Below are 20,415 nucleotides of genomic sequence, written 5' to 3'. Positions count from 1 at the left end.
AGGTGTTTGGCTCTGGGGAATTGAAGAGGAGAAGAGGGGAGGAGGATTGGGTTGGGAGTACAGTATGCTCCCCGATGGGTCTGCCAGGACCCACATTGCGTCCAGTGAGGTGGGAGGTCACCGGGGAACAGCGCAGTGAGCAGCAAACCCTCCATTGCTTTGCAGGGAGGCAGGAGAAGCCCTGCACAGCTGCCAGTGAGAGGACAGCTGGGGAAACTGTTATTTTGGGGATGGTCATGTTATTAAAAAAAAAAAAATTCCCTAAAAACAGGATCAAAAGCAAGCTGTGTCCCTGCATGCACCCTTGCTGCCCCCCCCATGCTCCCAAAATTCTGCCTTTACCCCCTACCCTCCCAAAATTCCCACCTTTGAGGAGCTGACAGCTCCAGTTTTCCTTTTACCCTCCCAAAATTCCACATCTAAGGACCTGGCAGCTTCAGTGCTCCCTTTGGCCAGGAGATCCCCCTTGCTCCGTGGATGGTCAGGGTATGGAGGGGACAGGAGTTGAGGCAGCAGCATGGGCAAGCAGCAGCCAATGGGACCTGAGAAGTTCTGAACCCTGCAGTCTGCACATCCCTCAGCCCACATTGAAGCTGACAAGCCATGACTGTGTTCTGCAGTCAGCTTATGAACAAGTCAGTCACTTTTTTCCTTTTTTGAATAGAGCACACCGCTTAGAAGCTACTAGAGTAGTGAGCAGGGTGTAGTTGGGCTAGCAAAGAAAAAAAAACCACGACTTGAATTGTTTCCACTTTTTTTTTTTAAATGCAGCTTGGTGCAATTCTACGTTCTTCAACAGCATTTCTGGAATTTTTAACTTTGGTCTTTAAGTTGTACTAGAATGTTCTGCTTTCCTGCAGAAGTTTTAAGGAACTTTTCAGCAAAGAAATAGTTCTTAGAATTACATATGCTTTTGTGCACATATAACCTCAATCCTGACCTCAGCTGCTGAACAACCTGGGAAATAAGTATCTATGCAGTTAAAGAGACCTCCTTTGAGTTTGCTAAGGAAAGGCCCTTTCCGTACCTGGCCCCTTGGTCTGGACAGGCATTGTGGGAAAGAGGATGCTAGTGTCAAAGTCAAAAACAATAAGGCTATGTCTAGACTGGCATGATTTTCCGTTAAAAGCATTTGCAGAAAAGAGCATCTAGATTTGCGGAAAAGCATCCATGCCAATCTAGGCACGCTTTTGTGCAAAAAAGCCCTGATCGCCATTTTCGCAATTGGGGCTTTTTTGCAGAAAACAAATCTGAGCTGTCTACACTGACCCTTTAGCGCAAAAGCTTTGCGCAAAAGGACTTTTTCCCCCCCGAACAGGAGCAGCATAGTATTTCCGCAAGAAGCACTCATTTCTGACAGTAGAAAGTCCGTGCTCTTGCGGAAATTCAAGCGGCCAGTGTAGACAGCTGGCAAGTTTTTCCACAAAAGCAGCTGCTTTTGCGGAAAAACTTGCCAGTCTAGACGTAACCCTGGGCTACGTCTACACGGCAATGTTTTTGCGCAAAAACCTGCAGAGGGTCCACACCTCAAATGCACTTTTGCAGAAGTAAATCAACCATAAAACAGCAGAACACAGAGGGCTTTTGGCAGTGTAGGTAAACCTTTTACAAGGCAGAATGCCTTTTTGCACTACAGCTGTGGCTCAAAAAAGCAAGCATAGACACTCTGCAGGGTTTCTTGCGCAAATAGAGCCTATCCATTCTGTGAATGGCCATCAGAACTTTCTTGCATAAGAGCGTCCATGGAGTGTGGATGCACTTTTGCACAAGAAGATTTTGCACAAGAGCTCTTCCACAAGATTTGGTCTTTAGGTAATCACATATGTTAGAGCTGTTAATGCACCCAAAGTTTACCATTTCTTTAATGCAGAAGTTTATTTAATGCTCACAGTGAATTGGGAAACTCCTAATGGTAAACTTGTGCTTGTGTTTACTCTCGCTTCCCCTCCCACTTTTTTTAAAAAGCTTTCTAGATACCAGGAATGTCAACTCTACCATCCTTGGATTTTAGTGGCAGATTTGTTGGGAATGAAGGGATATCCCAGAACTTTTACTGTGAGCGCTTCAAAGTAGACATTCAGTATTTACAAAACAGGCATCTTTTTCCAAGATGTTTATTAGACACTGAAGTTAAGTAGGTTGAGTAGCTTGAATGAAAATCTGTTCCCCTTTCAGCTTTTATTACACTCAAGTTCACCATTTAATTAGCACTGTATTAGCTAAGCCCCCTAGTGTATGAATTTCGGACAAAGGCCACTCAAAAATTCCTTTAAGAAAAAGTCTAAATGATTTGCCACAGAGAAACACACAGAAGTAAATGCCCCTGCCAAAGACAGTAACTCATGCTTTCAAGAGAAGCCACAGGAATTGCTATGGCCATGGTGAACCAGAAGCTGTTTATTAGCATGTTGATTTACACATCCAGACAGATTTTACAGCTAACATGAAGAGACTATTGCACACCTGCAGACCCATGACCTAGTCTTCACTTGATATTTTGTCCATACAGGCCAATCCTATAAGAGAGTTAAAAAAATGTATTAAGACATTTGCTTAAGGTGACAGAACATTAGCTTTTGCAGTGCATTTCTATATAAAAGGGTAGTCTTCATAATGGGGGATGGGAAAAGAGTTGAAAAAATACAGGAGCAGAACTTTTGCGCTTTAATTTATACAACTGCTAAGTCTCCTCCCTTACTAGTCATCCTTCAGGCACAGAAAGACTAAAGAGAAGGGTGCCTGGAAAAAAAAAAAAAAACAACCAACCAAACCACCTTACTTTGGGCTACTTTTGCAAAAGGACAGCAATTCTGGGAGCTCTGGGACATCTTCTCACATAGGAATATGAGATCCAGGTTTGAATCTTTGATTTGGAGTAGGAACTTGAAACCCGACTCTCAGACATCCCAGGTGACTACCTCAGCCATTGAAGTAGAGAATCACTATTTCTCTCACTCTAGCTCAATGATGTATTTGATGTGGAACAGACCCACCCATGAATATCTAACAGCTGAGAGGTAAGGTTCAAGTTCCTGCTCCAAACCAGAGAGTCAAACCACAGGCTCCCATTTCCCATAGAAGAGCCCAGTTACTGGGCTATTTAAGACTAACCCTCTGCATTCAGAGGGCAGAGACACACTACAAAGCTGAAATTCTTTCTTGTAACTGATGATCCTAGCTCAGCTGCTTATATATTTCAGTTTTTTACCTTTATTTGCACATTTTAGATAACACTGATCTAACATCTTGAAGAATTACACTACGCAGACATGGCTCCTATCAACAAATACAATGGGAGATTGTGGCCATCATACTGAAAAGAAACATGGCACCTTGGACTGACAAAAGGTAGATTTCAGTTATATGAAGTCTTTTGACTGGAACTGCAGTGTATTTTCTGGTTTTGTCTTCTAAACACATGTTAACACTAGACTGCTCATCCATAGTCATTCCAGTCCATAGATAAGGTATCTGGAAAAACTCATCTTCAATTACTTGACATGTACATGGCCTAACAAGTAAAAGGATAAGCAGAAACACAAAACATTTGCTTTGCTCCAACAGAAAAACAACGTAGATGAGATTCATCTCATCCTGTTAATCATCTGAGGAAGACTTATTTAGGAATGTATTTTATCTGTGTATTAAGGTGGGGGGAGAGGAGGAGTAGAGAGAGAACAGAGTTCAGAAAGCAAAGCAATACCTGTTTTGTTCAAATAAAGTGGAGAAATTCTTCAGAAAAACAGCAAGTTAAGCTGTTAAGACATCTATAAAAGTTTGACGCAGCCAGACACATACAAAGCCGAAGTCCCCACAATCTGAACTCTTGTTTGAAGGCTCAGGGGCTCTCATTTTAGTGAGCTCAGATTATATACTTTCTTCCAATCCCTGAACTGGTAGTCCACAAAGTCTGCGCATCGCTCCAATATGCGAGTTAACAACCACTGCAAACAATTTTATGCACCAAAAACTGGACTACACTTTCTACACAGCATACCAGCTATCTGCAGATTTTTTAAAAAATTGTTAATCTGAAAGGGAGGGAGAGGAATCCTAAATATCAATCACCCTGAGAAGGCGACAAGGGAAGTAAACCCCCCTTCCCACAACATTTACTTACATCTTACTCCTTTTTAGGTTTTACTATTTTTACAGTGGCCACAGCAACTCTCTCTGCCTCAGCTTTGTATTGTGGCTTCAACGCTGCCCTGACAGCTTTGGCACAGATCTGGGAGTAGCGGATGTAGCTGGGAAGAGGAAACAAAAGGGATGAAAAATCAGGGGCGGCCCAAGAACTACAATGATCAGCTCCAGGGACTCTAGCGCTGCTGGGAGCCGGCGCGGGAGCCCCCCGCGAACTTTCCCGCGGCGTTTTTAGACGGCTCCCTACGCCACAGCCCCTCTGGTGAGCACACGGGGGGGGGGGGGGGGGGGGCTCTCGCCCATGGCCCGCCAGAGCGCACCCGAGCTTGGCAGCAGCCAGGCTGGGCTCCCGATATCGGGTCTCCGGGGGCCCTTCCCCGCCGCGGTTGAACCCCAGGCGGCTACAGGCCGGGCCTCAGCCTCCCCCGCGGCAGGAGACGGGCGCGAGCAGCCGGTACCTGAGCCCGGCCTGTCTCCAGTAGGCCACCATGGCTGTGCTTCTAGGGACACAGGCCGCAAGGTCGGCGCGCGCCGGAACAGGAAAAGCCAAGCCACTCGCCGGTAACCAATCGGAAGCCGTCCCATTTCACCAATCACAGTTTGCATCGCCTCACGGAACTCGGCCAATCGCAGCGAGCTAAGCGTTTCCCACCAATCACCACCCGACACCTCTAAGCCACCAATCAGAGTGCGCAATGAACTGGCGCCGCCCCCGCTCCGTTTGCAGCAGGGTTTGGCAGCCAAGCCGTGCAAGGGGGGAATCGCGCCCGTGGCCAGCTAGCGCCCCCTGGCGGGGCTCTGGATGTGCGGCTGGGATCCCCAGCCCAGCCCTGTGCATCGCCTCTCCCTCCAGGGGTCCATGGCGCGCGGCGAGCCGCCCCTTGCCAAGGAGGCCCAGCGCTGACTCTGCATGGGTCTGCACCGAGCCCCGCTCAAGCCAGCTCCACAGCGCTTGCCAGGGTGTGGGAACACAGTAACCCCTCGCTCCCAGGAGCGCCATTCACCCCACACTTGTGTGTGAAACGTGCAGCCCCCCCCCCCAATGTGACACCCAACATCTCCATAACGGAGGGAGGCTAGAGCAGTGGTCCCCAACACGGTAATGTTCCAAACACTAATTGGGTGCTACATGTTTTCAGGGGACTGTCAAAAGTGAACCAGTTTCAGGATCAGGGCCTCAGTTTTTTATTTCTAAAAACACTGCCAAAAACTTGTTGGAAAATAATCTAACATTAGAATAAATAAAAGAAACCTTAATTATTTTCCACAAAAGAGGAGAACAGTGGATGGTATTATTAATCACATAATGACATCTCACATTTATATAATACCTTTCAATAGGGGCTTAGGTTACAGCTGGCTAAAAAATAACTGAAGCAAACATTTGAGAATATGCTTTTATAAAATGCACATAATCAATGCTCAGGTAATCACATCTGAAGAGCTAAGAATAGTTAGCAGTGGTGTCTGCAGCCATAACATTCTCCCACACTCACTGAGACCTCATCCTTAGGAAAGTAAAGATTTTAAAAGGTCCTCTTTTAGATATAACAAAAGAAAACTGTCTTTTTTTATATTTGTATGCTCCTGAAAACTACTCATAATTTGTCTGAACATAGACATGGAGGCAAAATATATACCACAGGAAATTCCAATCTAATCATTTTCTACAGCAACCTGAAAATAGCATGTTACTTTACATATATAACAATAATAATAAAAAAACTGATGAGCCCAAGCATGGCCTCCTGAAAACTGAAGGTCAGATATTTGAAGATGAATCTCTGAGCTTCTCTTATGGAGCCTAAGCCAAAACCCATTTAAATCTATGAGAGTAATTTCATTTATTTCAGTGGGGTTTGCATCAGACCTATGGAATCCTTCCACTGACATATGTGTATGTTTTGTGCTCCCCTTTCCCCCCCCCCCAAAAAAAAAACCCCAAACAAATTATGCATGTCCTTGGATCAACATGTGTATTAGGGAATCCCTGGAGATCTGGGCCATCCATTCAGGGCCTTGCTGCAGTTACACTGCAAAAGTTTCTTCCGCAGACTGCTCCTTGGAATGCCTTTAAAGGAAACTTCTCAAGTGTGAAGCAGATTTACTGCTAGTTGCCTCCTAAGATGATGTATACATGGTGGCCTGTTCAGTGCAAGAGTCCTGGGAAGGGACAGAGAGGAAGCTGCAGAAGTGGATTTAAACTGGGTATGATCTGAAAATTAGCCTTTCATCCTTTCAGAGCTGTTACCAGAGGGGCAGCATTTGAATGGTTCATGTTGGAAACAAGGCCTATTTTGTTCCATCAGACAGCACTGGACACCACCACTGGGCAAATCACCCCAGTAAACATATCAATCGACATATTAGAGTCTGTCTCACATGCAGAAGCTGCTACATGGTAAAGAACAGGCCATTTCCAAATGCAGTTGAGCTTCCACTTTATCTAAACACCATGACATTAAAAACATCCAGACATGATAAGAATGACAATAAAGCTTCCTCAGAATCCAAACCAAAACTTGGTGAACAGCACTGATGAAAGAAGTGAGACTCGGTCCTGGAGATTCTATTCCTGCACAAATACAGTCTCTTAGACAACATGTACAGTAAAGATAGCAAAAGTGAAAACTGCTCTATTTTGCCACATCAGTCAGTGTGCCTGAAAGCCCTATAAGTCTGGAGGTGGGAGTTCACTCTCCCTGCACAGTCCCTATTTGACCTCTCCACAGATATTGCTAGCAAGGGTTTCAGTTACGGCCAGTTGTGATTACTGTGTGTTTACTGTGGGGGAGGGTGGGAGGAGGTAAAAGGGGTAGCTGCCTCAGGACCTGGAGATAGAAAAGGGCCCAGAGCTCCCAACTGGCCCTTTAAATGTCTGCCAGAGTGCTATGTGGCCTGCTCGGGGCAGCACTGAGGGCTGCCTAGCGGAGGAATGGCACTCTCTGGGCTGTGTGGAGAGCTGCCTACCCCCGCCCTGTCCTTTCCACCCAAGACTCTGCCCCTTCTGGTGGCATAAAGCAGCTTCCCCTCGTCTTGCCCAGGGGCCCGGCAAGGCTGTTGGCCATACTGCAGCCAGTAGAAAGGGTATGCTAAAAAGCAGATATTAGAAAGGTCCAGCAAGGCCAAAGAGAGGACACTGGAAATGCTGACATGGTTAAATGGAGAGATCAACAGAGGCTGAAGATGAAAGGTTAGAGACATCCAGAAAGATGAGACTGGAGAGGTCCTGAGAAACTGAAGAGGTGAGAGAAGAGGCATCCTAAAAGGAAAGGTCAGAAAGGTCCAGAAAGGGTGAAGAGAGGGTGGTTGATAAGGATAAATCAGAGGGACACGGAGATGTTGAAGTGTTAAAATCAGAGAGGTCTACTGAGGGTGAAGAGGTTGAAGCAGTGTGATCAGATATGTCCAGATAGGGTGCAGAAACTGAATAAAGACGGTCCACAGAAGCTGAAGGTGAGGGTGAAGATGAGAGACTGGAGAGGTCCAACGAGACTGAAGAGGTGAAACTGGAGAGCTGCAAGGAGTCTGAAGACGCGAGACTGGAGAGATCCAAAGAAACTGAAGAGGTTATGCTGGAGGCCAAAGAGGTACAACTAGAGAGGTCCAGAGAAGATGAAGAGGTGAGATCAGAGAGGTCCAGGGAGGATGAAGAAGTGTTGCTTGAGAGGTCTAAAGAATCTGAAGAGCTGAGACTGGAGAGATCCAAGGAATCTGAAAAGGTGAGTTTGAAACGTTCTAAGGTAGCTGAAGACTCAAAAATGGAGGGGTCCAGGGAGGCCAAAAAGGTGAGACCAGAATGGTCCAGGGAGACCAAAGAGACTGAAAAGCCAAGAACATCTGCAAAATGATCGGTGTCTTATTTAATCATAGGCAGGTTCAGCTAAAAATCTCCAGCAGTGAAAATGCTAAGAAAATATAAAACAAAGAGAACATGAAAACCAATTAATATTACTGTTGAAAGTAACTAAACACAAATTTCACTCTGGGATTTTAAGAAACTAAATTATAATCTTACAAACCCACAGCATTATCCCTTAGAATACTAGTATTTCCCAGAATCCCAGACTTCCAGCCAAGTAAATGCATAGATGCATTTCTGCACGAGTATGTATCTGTCTTTTTAAGTGTCTCTAGAGACCATAGTATGTGCAATATCTTAGGACTGGACCTTCCAAATACCCTCTTGTTACATACACAGGCTCATCACCTGACCTGATTATTTAAAATAAAATAATTAAATAAGAAAACGGAAGTTAATAAACCTTATTTTCAACTTCTGATTTCCAGATATCAAGGGGTATTCAGATGCCATGGTGATTAGTGTGGAATAAATACCATTGCAGACAGGCAGATGATAGGTTTTTAATGGCTTACAGTTTAAATAAATATGTAGTTGTAAATGGGAAGTGTGAATCCTACTTGGCCTATCAGTGTAAAGATATAATGGCTTATTTCTCTCTCATCTGAATTAATGCTGAAGGAGAGGTAGCATAATTCAGCTAAGTGCATCTCCTTGAGGAAGTTAACAGAGATGGGAAAGAAAACAGTAAATTTCTCAGCAATAAATATTGGTTTATTTTGGGAGGTTAATGTTATTCCAAATTGCCTTCACAACAAATTCAGAAATATATTTAAAAGATCTGACAGCTTTTATCATGCTACGTATTTTACATAGTGGTCTCATCAGATCACTTGTCATTTTTTCTTTGCATGTAATTCTTAATAAAATAATGATGATCTTTAATTTGTAGGCACTCTGCCTTCCTTAATAAACTATACTGAAGAAATCAATTATGATAAAAGGACAATACATCCATTTTAATCCCAAAGTGTGAACAAAGTTTGGCAAATGCTCAGCAAAGCTGCAAAACATAAGCATTGTAAAAATAAAAAAAACTTTCAGATTCTAGTTCATAATGGTATTTTTAATATAGTTTGGGACAGATCACAAGGTGAGAATTCTACAGTTGCAGGCTCTGCTCCTGGCCCCTAAAGACTGCACAGCAAGACAGTTAGCAATTTCAACCTTATTGATCCCAGTTATGATGGGACATATGGCAACTGATGTATTTAAAAAAATAATTACAAAAATATATTCACTCACTTGTGTTCAAACACAGTATAATGGGCCAGGACAGTAAGGCATGCACTTATTTTTTCCATGATGCAAGGCAACAGTTTCTCAGGTGGTTAAGAACACACCCAAACTTTGTATCATTGTCTAACTGATTTAACATTATTACTCCCACTACTGTTGCTTCTTAGTTAAGAGAAGTGTCTACTAGACACCAACTAAAGTTTATTCTTAACATGTACAGACTAAGGACTACAAGAATTTGGCACCATATTTAAAATACTGGTATTTCATTCTACAAAATAAAATCCACATATCCAACAATACAAGGCCACAACAATACTGAATTACCAAATAAACTTTACATTTAGTTTTAATAAACCCATGATTTAATTAATAACCCTTCCAACATAACTGTCATTTTATTAAGTGTACACAGAATATGGATCAGAATGGTAAAATATGTGAAAATTTCTTGCCACACAGGTTTCAGTAATGTTCATAAGCATATAAATATGCTCACAGTCCTCCTTCCCTTGTACACTTGATGAAACAACAAAAATTATGAACCACCTCTGAGAAATCCTTTCCCGTCTAATGAATAAGGATCCTTCATTCTGTGACTCTTTTCAGATTAAAAAGTTTCATGCATGCATATTTCAATAGAAAGCAAATCATAACTAAGTTAATCACAAGTTACAACACAATGAAAAACTGATATTTACATGATTTCCAGCATGCTACTAACTCCAGTATTCCTTCACTGTGTCTCTTCTGCAGTTGTTTAGAATGACAAAGCTACTCTGCTTTTCCTGTGAAATGACACACATTGGAGAAACATGGAAGTCGTTGCACAGAATATACACAGACCTTTAATAATACATCATGCCTTCCCTAGTTGTGGATTTGTCACCTTTCTTCTCTAGTGTGTGTCATATTGGGCTCTGCTGTTAAAGCTCTACTGTGCTTCCAGCAGATGACCTTAATCCATTCAACGGTTACTGCAAATCACGCCATGATGATTAAAATACATGTCATTGTCTGATAAACCTCTTACTGCCTCAATGAAGCACTTAGCATGGACCACTAGTACATAATACAGAACTCTGAAATGATCTACAATTTTAATGTTAGATTGTAGTTCTGTATTGTTTTCTATTACAGATCCAGATTTTTGGAGAGGAACTGGTGAAGTAGATGACCTATGATTTTTTTTTTTTAACTTTTGGACATCTGAATTCAACTCCCGGTTTAGACTGCAAGTAAAAAAAATTACTTTTGCAGTGAAATTCTAGTTTTCATTTGTCCATTCCACAAGTTAAACATTTTGGCAGGGTTGGCAGACTACTATCTAGAGATCCCCATGTCTGGCATAATAGGAATGTTGTGGGTCAGGATTCAGTCCACATTTACTAGTTTACAAATAACTTGTAAATGATGTATTAATTACTTTTCCTTGTTCTTTTAATTTAAAATATATTTAACAATCTTACATAACACAATAATATAGGGCTTTTTTCAGTATATATCAAAGCATTTTACAGAAGATAGTAAATAATTTCCTAAAGCACCCAAGTGACTTAAGAGCCTTACTTATGGGATTCACAAAGGTACTTGGGCATCTAACTGCCTCTGAAATCACTAAATACCTCTGTGAATCCAACTCTCAGATGCATTACTAAAGAGGTATAATGTCTATTCTTACTGCAGCCAGGTCTACACTAAAGGGGAAGGTCGAATTAACACGTGCAACTCCAGCTATGTTAATAACATAGTTGGAGTTGACACACCCTGATTTGAGTTTATCCACCAAGGAATGGAGAAATAAAATTATGTCTCTAAAATCAGACAGTTGCAGAGTCAAAATTATAACCGAGGTCCCCTGATTCACAAACTCATGTCCTGTATATTGGACCTGGTTGCGACTACTACTCATAAATAAGTCTAAAACTGTCTGCAAACAATTGTGTGTGCATAATTGTAACTCAGCTATGAGTTAAGCAGAACAGTTCTTGTTTCAAAATATTGTTGTATTCAAGCTAGCCCCTGCAGCAGGAGAAGCTGCAAACATGCAATGTCTCAGCCTGAAGTGAACATGGGAAAGATACGAAAGAAACAAAGGCTGTACAATCTGTACAATACTTCAAATTTATCTAATATATAAAGGAGAATGTTTGTATGTTTGTGCGCTAATCACTTGGGCACTATAAGAGATACCGCAACCAAACTTTGCATGGGGTAACCTTTCCTCCAGGAGAAGGTTTTAAGGTACTTTATGCAGTGTGGGGAGAAGCAGCTTCCTGGGGGAAGCGGTGGGGACAGTCACTCACTAAGGTTGGTGGTGGAGGCGCGAGGGGCGGGGCGGCGCTCCGAGTGGCAGCTGACCCACTTGCCTCTACCAGGCCATTCTGCTGCACAGGCACGTCCGGGGAAGGGGAGCCCCCTCCTCCCTCCTGCCCATGATGTCACTTGGCCCGGGCCCCTCCCCTCCAGCAGTGGCCGAGCGTTGCCAGGCAGCAGGCTGGAGCTTGCGGCCGTTGGTAGGGGGCAGTTGTGGGCGCAGCGGGGCGAGCCCAGCGGTGAGGTGGCGGCGGTGGCAGTGGTGATGGGAGCAGCTTGGGGTCGGTGCAGCTTCCTGGTTGCCTGGCGAGGAGCCCAGCAATTGCTTGCCACGGCCCACGAGAGAGGGGAGCCCCCGGCATGGCCCCATGGTGCAGCAGGTAGCGGGGTGAAAGTTTCAGGGTGGGCGATGGGGTCGTTGCCCCCCCGCGGAATCTGCAGTCCCAGGCACGAGCTGGGCCACCCCGCCCACTCTAGGTCCCATGCTTGCTCCCTCCCGCCCGCTCCTCACACGGGGCACCCCTGGCAGGACCCCATGGCTCACCCCAAGCAACACCAGGTAACTCCAGCTAGTTTTAAATAAATTTAAAAATAATACAAAAAGCAAGCCAAAAACTCCCATGGCTGCTAGTTAATCAGATGTTTCCCTTTCCACTGGAATTTTACAAATATTAACTGTATATGTTGCCATACAAATAGAGGCCCTGATCTTGCAAGCCACTCCATGGCAGCACATCCTTTACACCTGCATAGAACCAAATTGACAGGGACTTGTTCCAGCAGAGCTGGTTGCAGGATCAGGGCTATAAAATAAAACAAGTTCTTCTTCAAGTGCTTGCTTATATCAATTTCAATTAGATGTGCATGTGGTGTGTCCTAGCAACTGTCAGGTCAGCTGTGAAACACCCTGGAGCAGTGCAGCGCACTATACATGACCCTGCTAACCCAAGCACCCCTAAGTTCCTTCATATTGCCAATGATGGCTTTTGGAATTGTGGTTCTCCTGGACCGCAAGCGTCATGTGTTCATAGTGTTTACAGTTAGTTTGTGTGATATCTAGCAGTTAGTGTAGCGTATGGAAGGTGAAAGGGTTTTCCCTTCCCACCCACTCCATCTACCAAAGGACATAGGGGAGGGGAGGGCAATAATTTTTAATGGGGGGGCCACTGCAAGATTTTGTTAAGTGGTCCTGGGCTGCACTTCTGTGAAGGGGTGTGGGGCCTGAGAGGAAGTTTGGGTGAGGGATAGGGTTATAACCTGGGGCAAGGGCTTGGGGTGCAGGGTAGAGGAGATGCAGAAGATTCTGGCCTGGGGGAGGGGTGTAAGGTCTGGGAGGGAGTTGTGTCCTGGAGAAGGTGGTGAGAGGGGATACAGAGGATTTGGGCGGTGGCCTGGGGCAGGTAGTTTCGGGGAAGAGAAGGGGTGGGGTGCCAGAGGCAGGCTCTGGCTGGTAGATGCTTACATATGCAGTTCCTAGCCAACAGCTCTGCAGGAACCTGAGACAGGCTCCCTGCCTCAGTGTGTGTCACACACTGCTCCACATGGCTCTGCTCCGGGACAGGGAGGGAAGAGGCTTCATTCATTGCTAGGTGTCAGCAAAATTTCTCAGCTCCTATTGGCCAGAAACGAGCCAGAGGGAGCTTAGGGATTCTGCTAGGGGGCAGGGACAGCATGTGAACCTTTCTCCTCCCTTCCCAGCATGCAGAGCAATTAGTAGCCTGATGTTTAAGTGGCTGCAGCTGCTCTGTAATAGGGGGGCCAGCAAGGCAGCTGCGGGATGGATTCAGCAGCCCGGCCGGCCTGATCCTGCCCACTAGCCCCCTCCTGTCCAACACTGACATAGGGTATGCGAAATCCTAGGGCTTCAAACAAGTATTTCCGCTAACATTTTCTTTTGGCTGGCTTGAAATTTCTTATGTGCAATACCAATATTGAAGTAGTGTGTGGATGTGCACCATCAATACAAAACACACATTTTAGGCAGTCTATATGTGTGGAAGAAAATATATTAAAACAAGGGATTGTTAAAAAGGAGCAATGCTTACTATATTTAATATGAAGTCACATATACCATATTTTAATTAGCAGGGCTCGCCAAGCGGCAGCGAGCCCCGCTCACCAGCCGTGTGGTTCGGCACGCTACACATGCGCAGACTGCGCTGTGCAGGCTTGTAATCTACTCACCATGGGTGAGGAGATTACACTAATTGTCAAGCCCTGTTAATTAGTAACACAGGATTTTAAAAAAATTATTAAGATCAGAGTTTGATATCTGCAACAAACTCCCTATATGAGCTGGGATAAAATTCTGCTTCTCACACTAGCAGTCTGTCCTGTCCTAACTCCCAGCTAAAGCACAAACAAATTATCCACACCTCCCAGCAAAAAACCAACCCTCCCCCTAGCCTCCACCTCACCCCAATGCCAGCACCTACACTATGCAATCAGCCCGTTATCTCCCCATTCTCAGGAGGATTGAGAGTGTGGAGTTCCTGCCTTTCTCCTCCCACAGATGAAACTCTCCAAACTCCTCTCCCCTCTGACTCCTCCTCAGCCAATCATTCCCTTCCTTTCTCCTCCTCCCTCTTCCCCCTGCCACTTATTGTCTCCCTTGTTTACCTGCTCTGGGAGCTAGTTAGTTTCAAACATGGAGCAGCTCCCTTTAAGCACCCTCCCCCATCTCACCTGTCAGCTGAGCTCCCTGCCTGTGTGGGAGCTTTGAACTTCTGAGCAGAGCTCAGAAGTTAGCTGCAGTCACACAATTGTGCAGTTTACAGGGAACTTAGGCCCTAACCATTAAATTTTGGGTATTCTGGGACCCAGCCACAGCCCCTAAAAATTCCTAAGCTGATTGCCCCAAAGATGCCTTTTGTGAAGATTCAGTATGGTCTGAGCACAGGAACCAAATTGGTGCCCACTAGAAAAGCTTCATGTGAGCATGCCACTGGGAAGCGAGGACATTGTACTGCTGGGCAAGTCCTTGTACTGCTGGGCAGCTTCACATACACACACACACCCATAGAGAAACAGGCTCCTAGGAAAATATACTGGCAAAAACAGCAAGTGCTAGGGAATTTAGATACCTTCAGGATTAGGCAGCAGCTCAGTGGGGCTTTTGAGAATTTCAATGGTACCTAAATGTTGGACTGTGTCTAAAATGGCAGTTAGGGATTTAGGATTAGATCCACCAAAAGATTTAAGTGCTTTGAGAGGGGAAAGACAGCTTCTCAATGAAAGAGCATCCTCCAACTCTGAAGAATTTAGGGTCTCTGAAATGTCAGTTTCCACATGAGATCTCCTTACATGCCTTCCTAGATGATCATAAATCTGCTATTAGATTTTGGCAGCAGTCTTTCCTCCGAATGTGGTACCCCATCAGCAATGGATGCACTTATTTATTTAGACTCAAAACAGTAGACTGTTCTCAGGACTGGGTTGAGCTATACGCTGTTTAATGGCAAGGCTACACCGGAAAAGTTATTTAGCACTGTTTTAGGAAACAGTGGTTGAAATGTGCTCAGAGCAGACTTTCCAAAATAGCCTGAACATAGCTTATTCTGATCCACACTTGCAGTTTAACTGTAGACAGCTGAACTGATGCAGATACCCCTCATCAGTAATGGATAACATTTCCCCTGTCAACTAGGAATTAGTTTTGCAAGTGTTTCATTTCCATCAGTGTCTATGAACCAACTAACTATATGTTTTATTTCAATATTTGTTCTGACCAATAGAACGGACTTTGTCACAGCAAGTTGCACTGTCGTAGTTTTATAGGCCACATAGCTTTTCATTTGTCCTCCACAGTGGGGTATAACTCATCCTGCATGAAAATTGTTCTAATGGTGAAGATACTTCTACTCTGAAAAGTATAGTACATATTAATTCACTGTCAAAACAACCAGAAGTAATGCTTTCTGGACCATTTTAGAGCCCAAGTGTATGGGTCTGCAGACAGCTACTGCATGTCATGAAAGGGAGCAAGACAGGCCAGCATGGAAGATACAACTGGGACTGAGGGCTTGATAGATCCACCCTAATGTGGATCCCCAAAATTGAGGGGGAGCAAACTACATCACTGGAGCCCTGCATTACACACCCCAAACCCTATTCAGGAAATGATGCAGTGGGAGGAAAGTAAACATCACCCATAGAGAAGCTGTTTACTGAAATACACAAAGAAGCCCAAACACAAACACCAGTAGATTAACTCTCACCAAGCACAAAGAAAAATACCATTTTGTTCTTTTATTAGTTTTTCAAACACATTACAGCCTTCAGCCATACAGTAGGAGCATGATTTCAAAAGGCAATCTCCTTGATTAGCTAGTATGACCAGTCACAGGTATTCTTGGGGACTAAAACTAACTAAACAGGTTATAAATTCTGTTGAGCATAACAGTAGTGGGGATAACAACATAGATCATAAATTTCAGGAGGACCTGAGATTAAACTGATCAACGTATCATATTCCCAAATTTAATTTAAGATATACATTTCAAATAACTCTTAGCAGCACTCGTGGGCTTCAATTCACATTAAAGAACCCACTAGAACTCTAGTGTGTAGGAATCGTCAGTACCATCCTTTTTACATGCTAGTGAGTACACTATGGAAACAGAACAGGAAAAATCTGATAGTTACTTTAGATATGACCCTAAGACCAGTACAAAGTAGCTATAAGAATATGTTCAGTTTGGATATGAACTTGCAAAGAGGCAGGGAGCACACAACACCGAAGAACATGAACAATAAGTGCAGTGAACTCTGGCCTCAATTTCTTTCTGGCTGCTTTTTTGAGGTCCTCTCTATAAAAAGTCTAACAGCAGGCATAGAGATGTCTGGCAGGCGATAAGTGATTTTTTGTTGTTTGTTGTATACACACAATATCACTATTGAATTATTTTTCCCTAGTAAAAGTGTAGATAGGTCCCAAATCACCTTTCTTCTACTCAAAACTAGGAGTATTATCTTCTAGGATAATAAACTGAACCACAAAATCCTGATAATGTCAACTCATACGTTAAAAATCTACTGAGTCCATAATACAGCAACTTTTAAGCAGAACTTCCACTGAAATCAATAATGATCTGCTTAAAAATTGCTAGCACAATATGGATCCTTAAGGATACCTGAAATCCTGGTTCAGATTAGCAATTTTAAACTCTGGACCAGATCTTCCTCACTATGCTCACAGCAAGCGTAGTGGCTTTAAGAAAGTCAGTTGTGCGCCAGTAATAAAAGGTAGGGGTTCAGGGCTACAGATTCAGGGTTGCTGTAAATTAAAAACTGCTGCTGGCACCTCCCCAAAGGCTATTCAAATAGTTGTGCGTCAGCTAGATACAGGATGCCCTGGCTGTCATCTACATTGGGGGCTGCAGTGGAGGCTCTACATCCAGTACTTCTCCTAGGCAAAAGGAATCATCCACTAACTGGATAAACTGTTATAGACACAAAAACAGCTTTCATAAGAGAGAACCAGGGCCATTAGAGCCACAGCCAAATCACTGAAAATGGTGAAAATAGTCTACAAACCTCCAGTCTTGCTCCCTCTCTTCCATGAATTGCCTCATCACATGAAGGCGCCAACCTTCCAAAGCAGTTAAAAATGGCTTCACCTAAACCTATTTCCAACAGTCTGGCTAACCTAATAGTTAAAACATGTTCCTAGATTGGTTATGAACTAAGAAACTGGGCACCAGCCAGCTTTGTATAAGCCAAGGGTTTATGCCAGTGACCGTGAAAAAGCCAGCAGGTTTATAAAAACAGGTTACTATGGTAACAATATTTCACAGAGTTGCCTCTCCATAATCACACTTGCAGAATGTTACCCCGGTTGCACAGCACTTTGGGAAATTTCAGGAAAGTAGTTCCTGTTGGGGGCCACAAGCTCAGAGCAAAAAGGGCTGCCCTGTCCCTATGGCTTTCAGATCCCTTTGTTAATCCCAAGAAAAGTGATCAGATAGTACATGGGCTTTGTATTGGGCTGCGAGTTAATGTCTGTGGGTTTTACAGAAAAAGCATACTAGGCCATACAGAAAGGTTCTAGGAACTGTTCATGTTTAGCTTATGTGTGGCTCTACATCTCGGGAATGCTATATAATTAATAAACTGAAAAGCAGAGCATCTTCCCCTGCATTCAGTGCTCCCCCTCCAGTACTTAACAGTGAAGAAAATTATCAGTAGCTTTCAGACTGATTGCCCTACTCTAAAAGACATATAAGATCTCATGACATGACTGACTTCTCATAGCCAACAGTCAGCTAACTTTATTTAAAATTAAAAAAAAAAAAACCCCACACAAAAGGCACTAACTTGTTCAGGAAGAGCATGAAAGCCTGAATAAATATGAAAAAATAAAAATTCTTTAAATGCAAACTAAATATTGCCAGTTCAAGTTAGTTTGTCCTCAGTGCAGCAAAATGAGGAAAATTTATGCTGAGCTTATGCTCAGAATTAAGCTAAATTTAAGAGTAAAGGTACATAGATAGAAAGTTTCTAATCACTAATCTGAGCATTGCATCTTTTATCACGAGATAACGTTTCTGTAAGTCATACTGTATCAAGTTTATCCCATAGCAACATTTACTCATTTTTAGCTGAAATACAGTTTCAGTTGTACGAACAATCTCCACATGTAAAAAAGCTACAAACCCTAATGGATTTCAATTGCTTTTACAAATATACCAAATCTCTAATTAAAACTCCATAGGTTTTAAGTAGAAAAAAATTACATTTTAAATAAACAAATTTTCTTGTTACATTACACACACACACACACACACAAGTCTTTCTTCTATGTGAAAAAATCATAACATATTGGAAGTTTGTGCTCCCACTATAGTGAGCACTATTAAACTAAGAAAAGATCTAGTACTATATTACTTTGACACACAGTAATCATTACTCAATTTAGTAGCACAGAAAAAGGGCATATAACAGAAAATACTGAACAGGTGACAACATACTATATTCTGAAAAATTACAATTAGGTCTAAAATGTCAAATGGACCCTTATGGCACCAGAAGCCAGGATTTATGACCAGTAGAGCATCAGTGCAGTTTCTTTAATGCTACATTTTATACTCCCCCCCCCCCCCAACATTGAAGGGTGCCTTATTTTATTAGAAGACTTCCGGATTCCAATGGAATTATCTGCAGAATAATACGTTACTCAACCATCAGTACAAATAGCAAAAATCTGACCTTTAGCAATAAGCTGTGGGAACTCAAGAATGAGCTAGTACCAGGAATCTGTGGCCAGTACCAAGAGACAATATCATCAAACTCTCTTCTAAATTTTAATTACTGTCTTTCGTTTAAAAGCCTTGTTTGTAAGCAGACAATCATTTCAATAAGATATAAAGGAGACACACAAAGCTTTACACACAACATTAAATGCAAAAACTTTGTTTAAATTAAAGGACACTTAATAGTCTGTGATGGCATGCTAAATGAACATTTTTAAGCACGATCAGGCAACATTTTAAACATGTTTAGCAATGTAACATCTCCTGAAAACATAAGGAAATATCAGTCTCACTTTTAGTTCTAGCAACTTCAAGAAAGATTTTCTTCTGAATTTCTGTTTTTCTATGACTCTTTAATGGCCTACATAATATGTTAAAATGCACATATTATGTGGTTACAGCACCCTTCTAAATATAGTTTGTTTTTCTCATTTTTGTAATGGTGGACACAAAAAATTTATGGATAAATTCTTCCTTCACTTATTGGCCTGCAACACCCGATTTCATATTTAATGACAGAAACTGGGCCTCAGCAGATGAGTACACTATTCCAAACTATACACTGACTTTTATTGTGAGTTGCTGTTTGATGGATATAGAGAACTTTAAAAGTACTTTAAAATCAATCCAATAACTTTTTAACAGCAGTTTATCAAAAAAAGTATTGTTATACAAACATTCGTTTATACTTCAGACTTCAAGTAATAAACCTTCCATTTCAAACTAGTTATATCATTCATCTGCCCAAAACAAAACACCAGCTTTACTAGAAACAAGCTATTTTGCTTAATTTTGAGCTTGGTCCCAAAAGAGGTAGAGTCCATGAATCAAAGCACTGAATTCTACCCAAGTAGGATTCACTAACATGTCAACTTCCCACAACATTTGCAATGATACTTAGGATAAAAACTTATATAAAATAGTTTTTATCTACAGGAACTAGCTCTGAAAAAGTCAGAAGGTTATTTCAGTTGCAACAAATGTTCAGTCCAGTAGAACTAACATATTCATGAAGCCCCCCCCTCACATAACCCTCAATGACAAGGTTTTGTAACTTCTCTCCAAGTTTTCATTAAAAACCTACCTAATATACAAATATGCCTTTAAATAACAAATATAAGAATAAATATATTTCAACGTGGAGAGAAGCTTTAGTTTGCTTATTTCAAATGCTTAAACCTAACTATTAATTGAAATAGTTGTATTCACTATTATTTCTCTACAAATGCTGCTGCTGCCATAGATGTCCTCATGCTTCCTCTTGCTGAAGCTGTGAACTCTTCAATTTCAGCATTCAATTTACCGATTACCCATTCCAATGCTTCTCGGCCCTGCAATTAAAAACAAAAAAAGTATTCACATATTCAAGAAGAAAAGGTTTGCAAATAAATAGACAGTGCATCATTTTCTTCAAGACTAGCTAGAAAAAAACGGTTGAAATAAGGGAGGCAAGAGTGAGCACCGCTATACCTCCACTACAGGCAGTCCCCGGGTTACGTACAAGATAGGGACTGTAGGTTTGTTCTTAAGTTGAATCTGTATGTAAGTTGGAACTGGCGTCCAGATTCAGCCGCTGCTGAACTCTGCCTCGGGGTTCCTGTAGTC

The 20,415-nt window shown here is 42.6% G+C and overlaps 2 protein-coding genes across 2 annotated transcripts in view; both read right to left on the bottom strand.

Moving 5' to 3' along the window:
* Window positions 1-2,377: 2,377 nt before the first annotated feature.
* On the bottom strand, window positions 2,378-4,760 carry LOC112547690 (ATP synthase F(1) complex subunit epsilon, mitochondrial). Its single transcript, XM_075901125.1, has 3 exons — window positions 4,602-4,760; window positions 4,121-4,247; window positions 2,378-2,516 (listed from the first exon to the last, which is right to left on the bottom strand). The coding sequence occupies exons 1-2, from the start codon at window positions 4,631-4,633 to the stop codon at window positions 4,124-4,126; spliced, it is 156 nt and encodes a 51-aa protein (XP_075757240.1). The 5' UTR covers window positions 4,634-4,760; the 3' UTR covers window positions 2,378-2,516; window positions 4,121-4,123.
* Window positions 2,378-20,415, bottom strand: part of PRELID3B (PRELI domain containing 3B) — a 32,071-nt gene continuing 14,033 nt past the window's right edge. The window contains 5 exon segments of the mRNA XM_075901124.1: window positions 2,378-2,516; window positions 4,121-4,247; window positions 9,946-10,032; window positions 20,020-20,072; window positions 20,075-20,141. Coding sequence (XP_075757239.1) covers window positions 9,964-10,032; window positions 20,020-20,072; window positions 20,075-20,141 — 189 coding nt within the window. The 3' untranslated portion in view covers window positions 2,378-2,516; window positions 4,121-4,247; window positions 9,946-9,963.

The sequence above is a fragment of the Pelodiscus sinensis genome, chromosome 18, assembly GCF_049634645.1.
Source record: "Pelodiscus sinensis isolate JC-2024 chromosome 18, ASM4963464v1, whole genome shotgun sequence".
NCBI lineage: Eukaryota > Metazoa > Chordata > Testudines > Trionychidae > Pelodiscus > Pelodiscus sinensis.
This window is presented reverse-complemented; position numbering and strand designations above follow the sequence as displayed.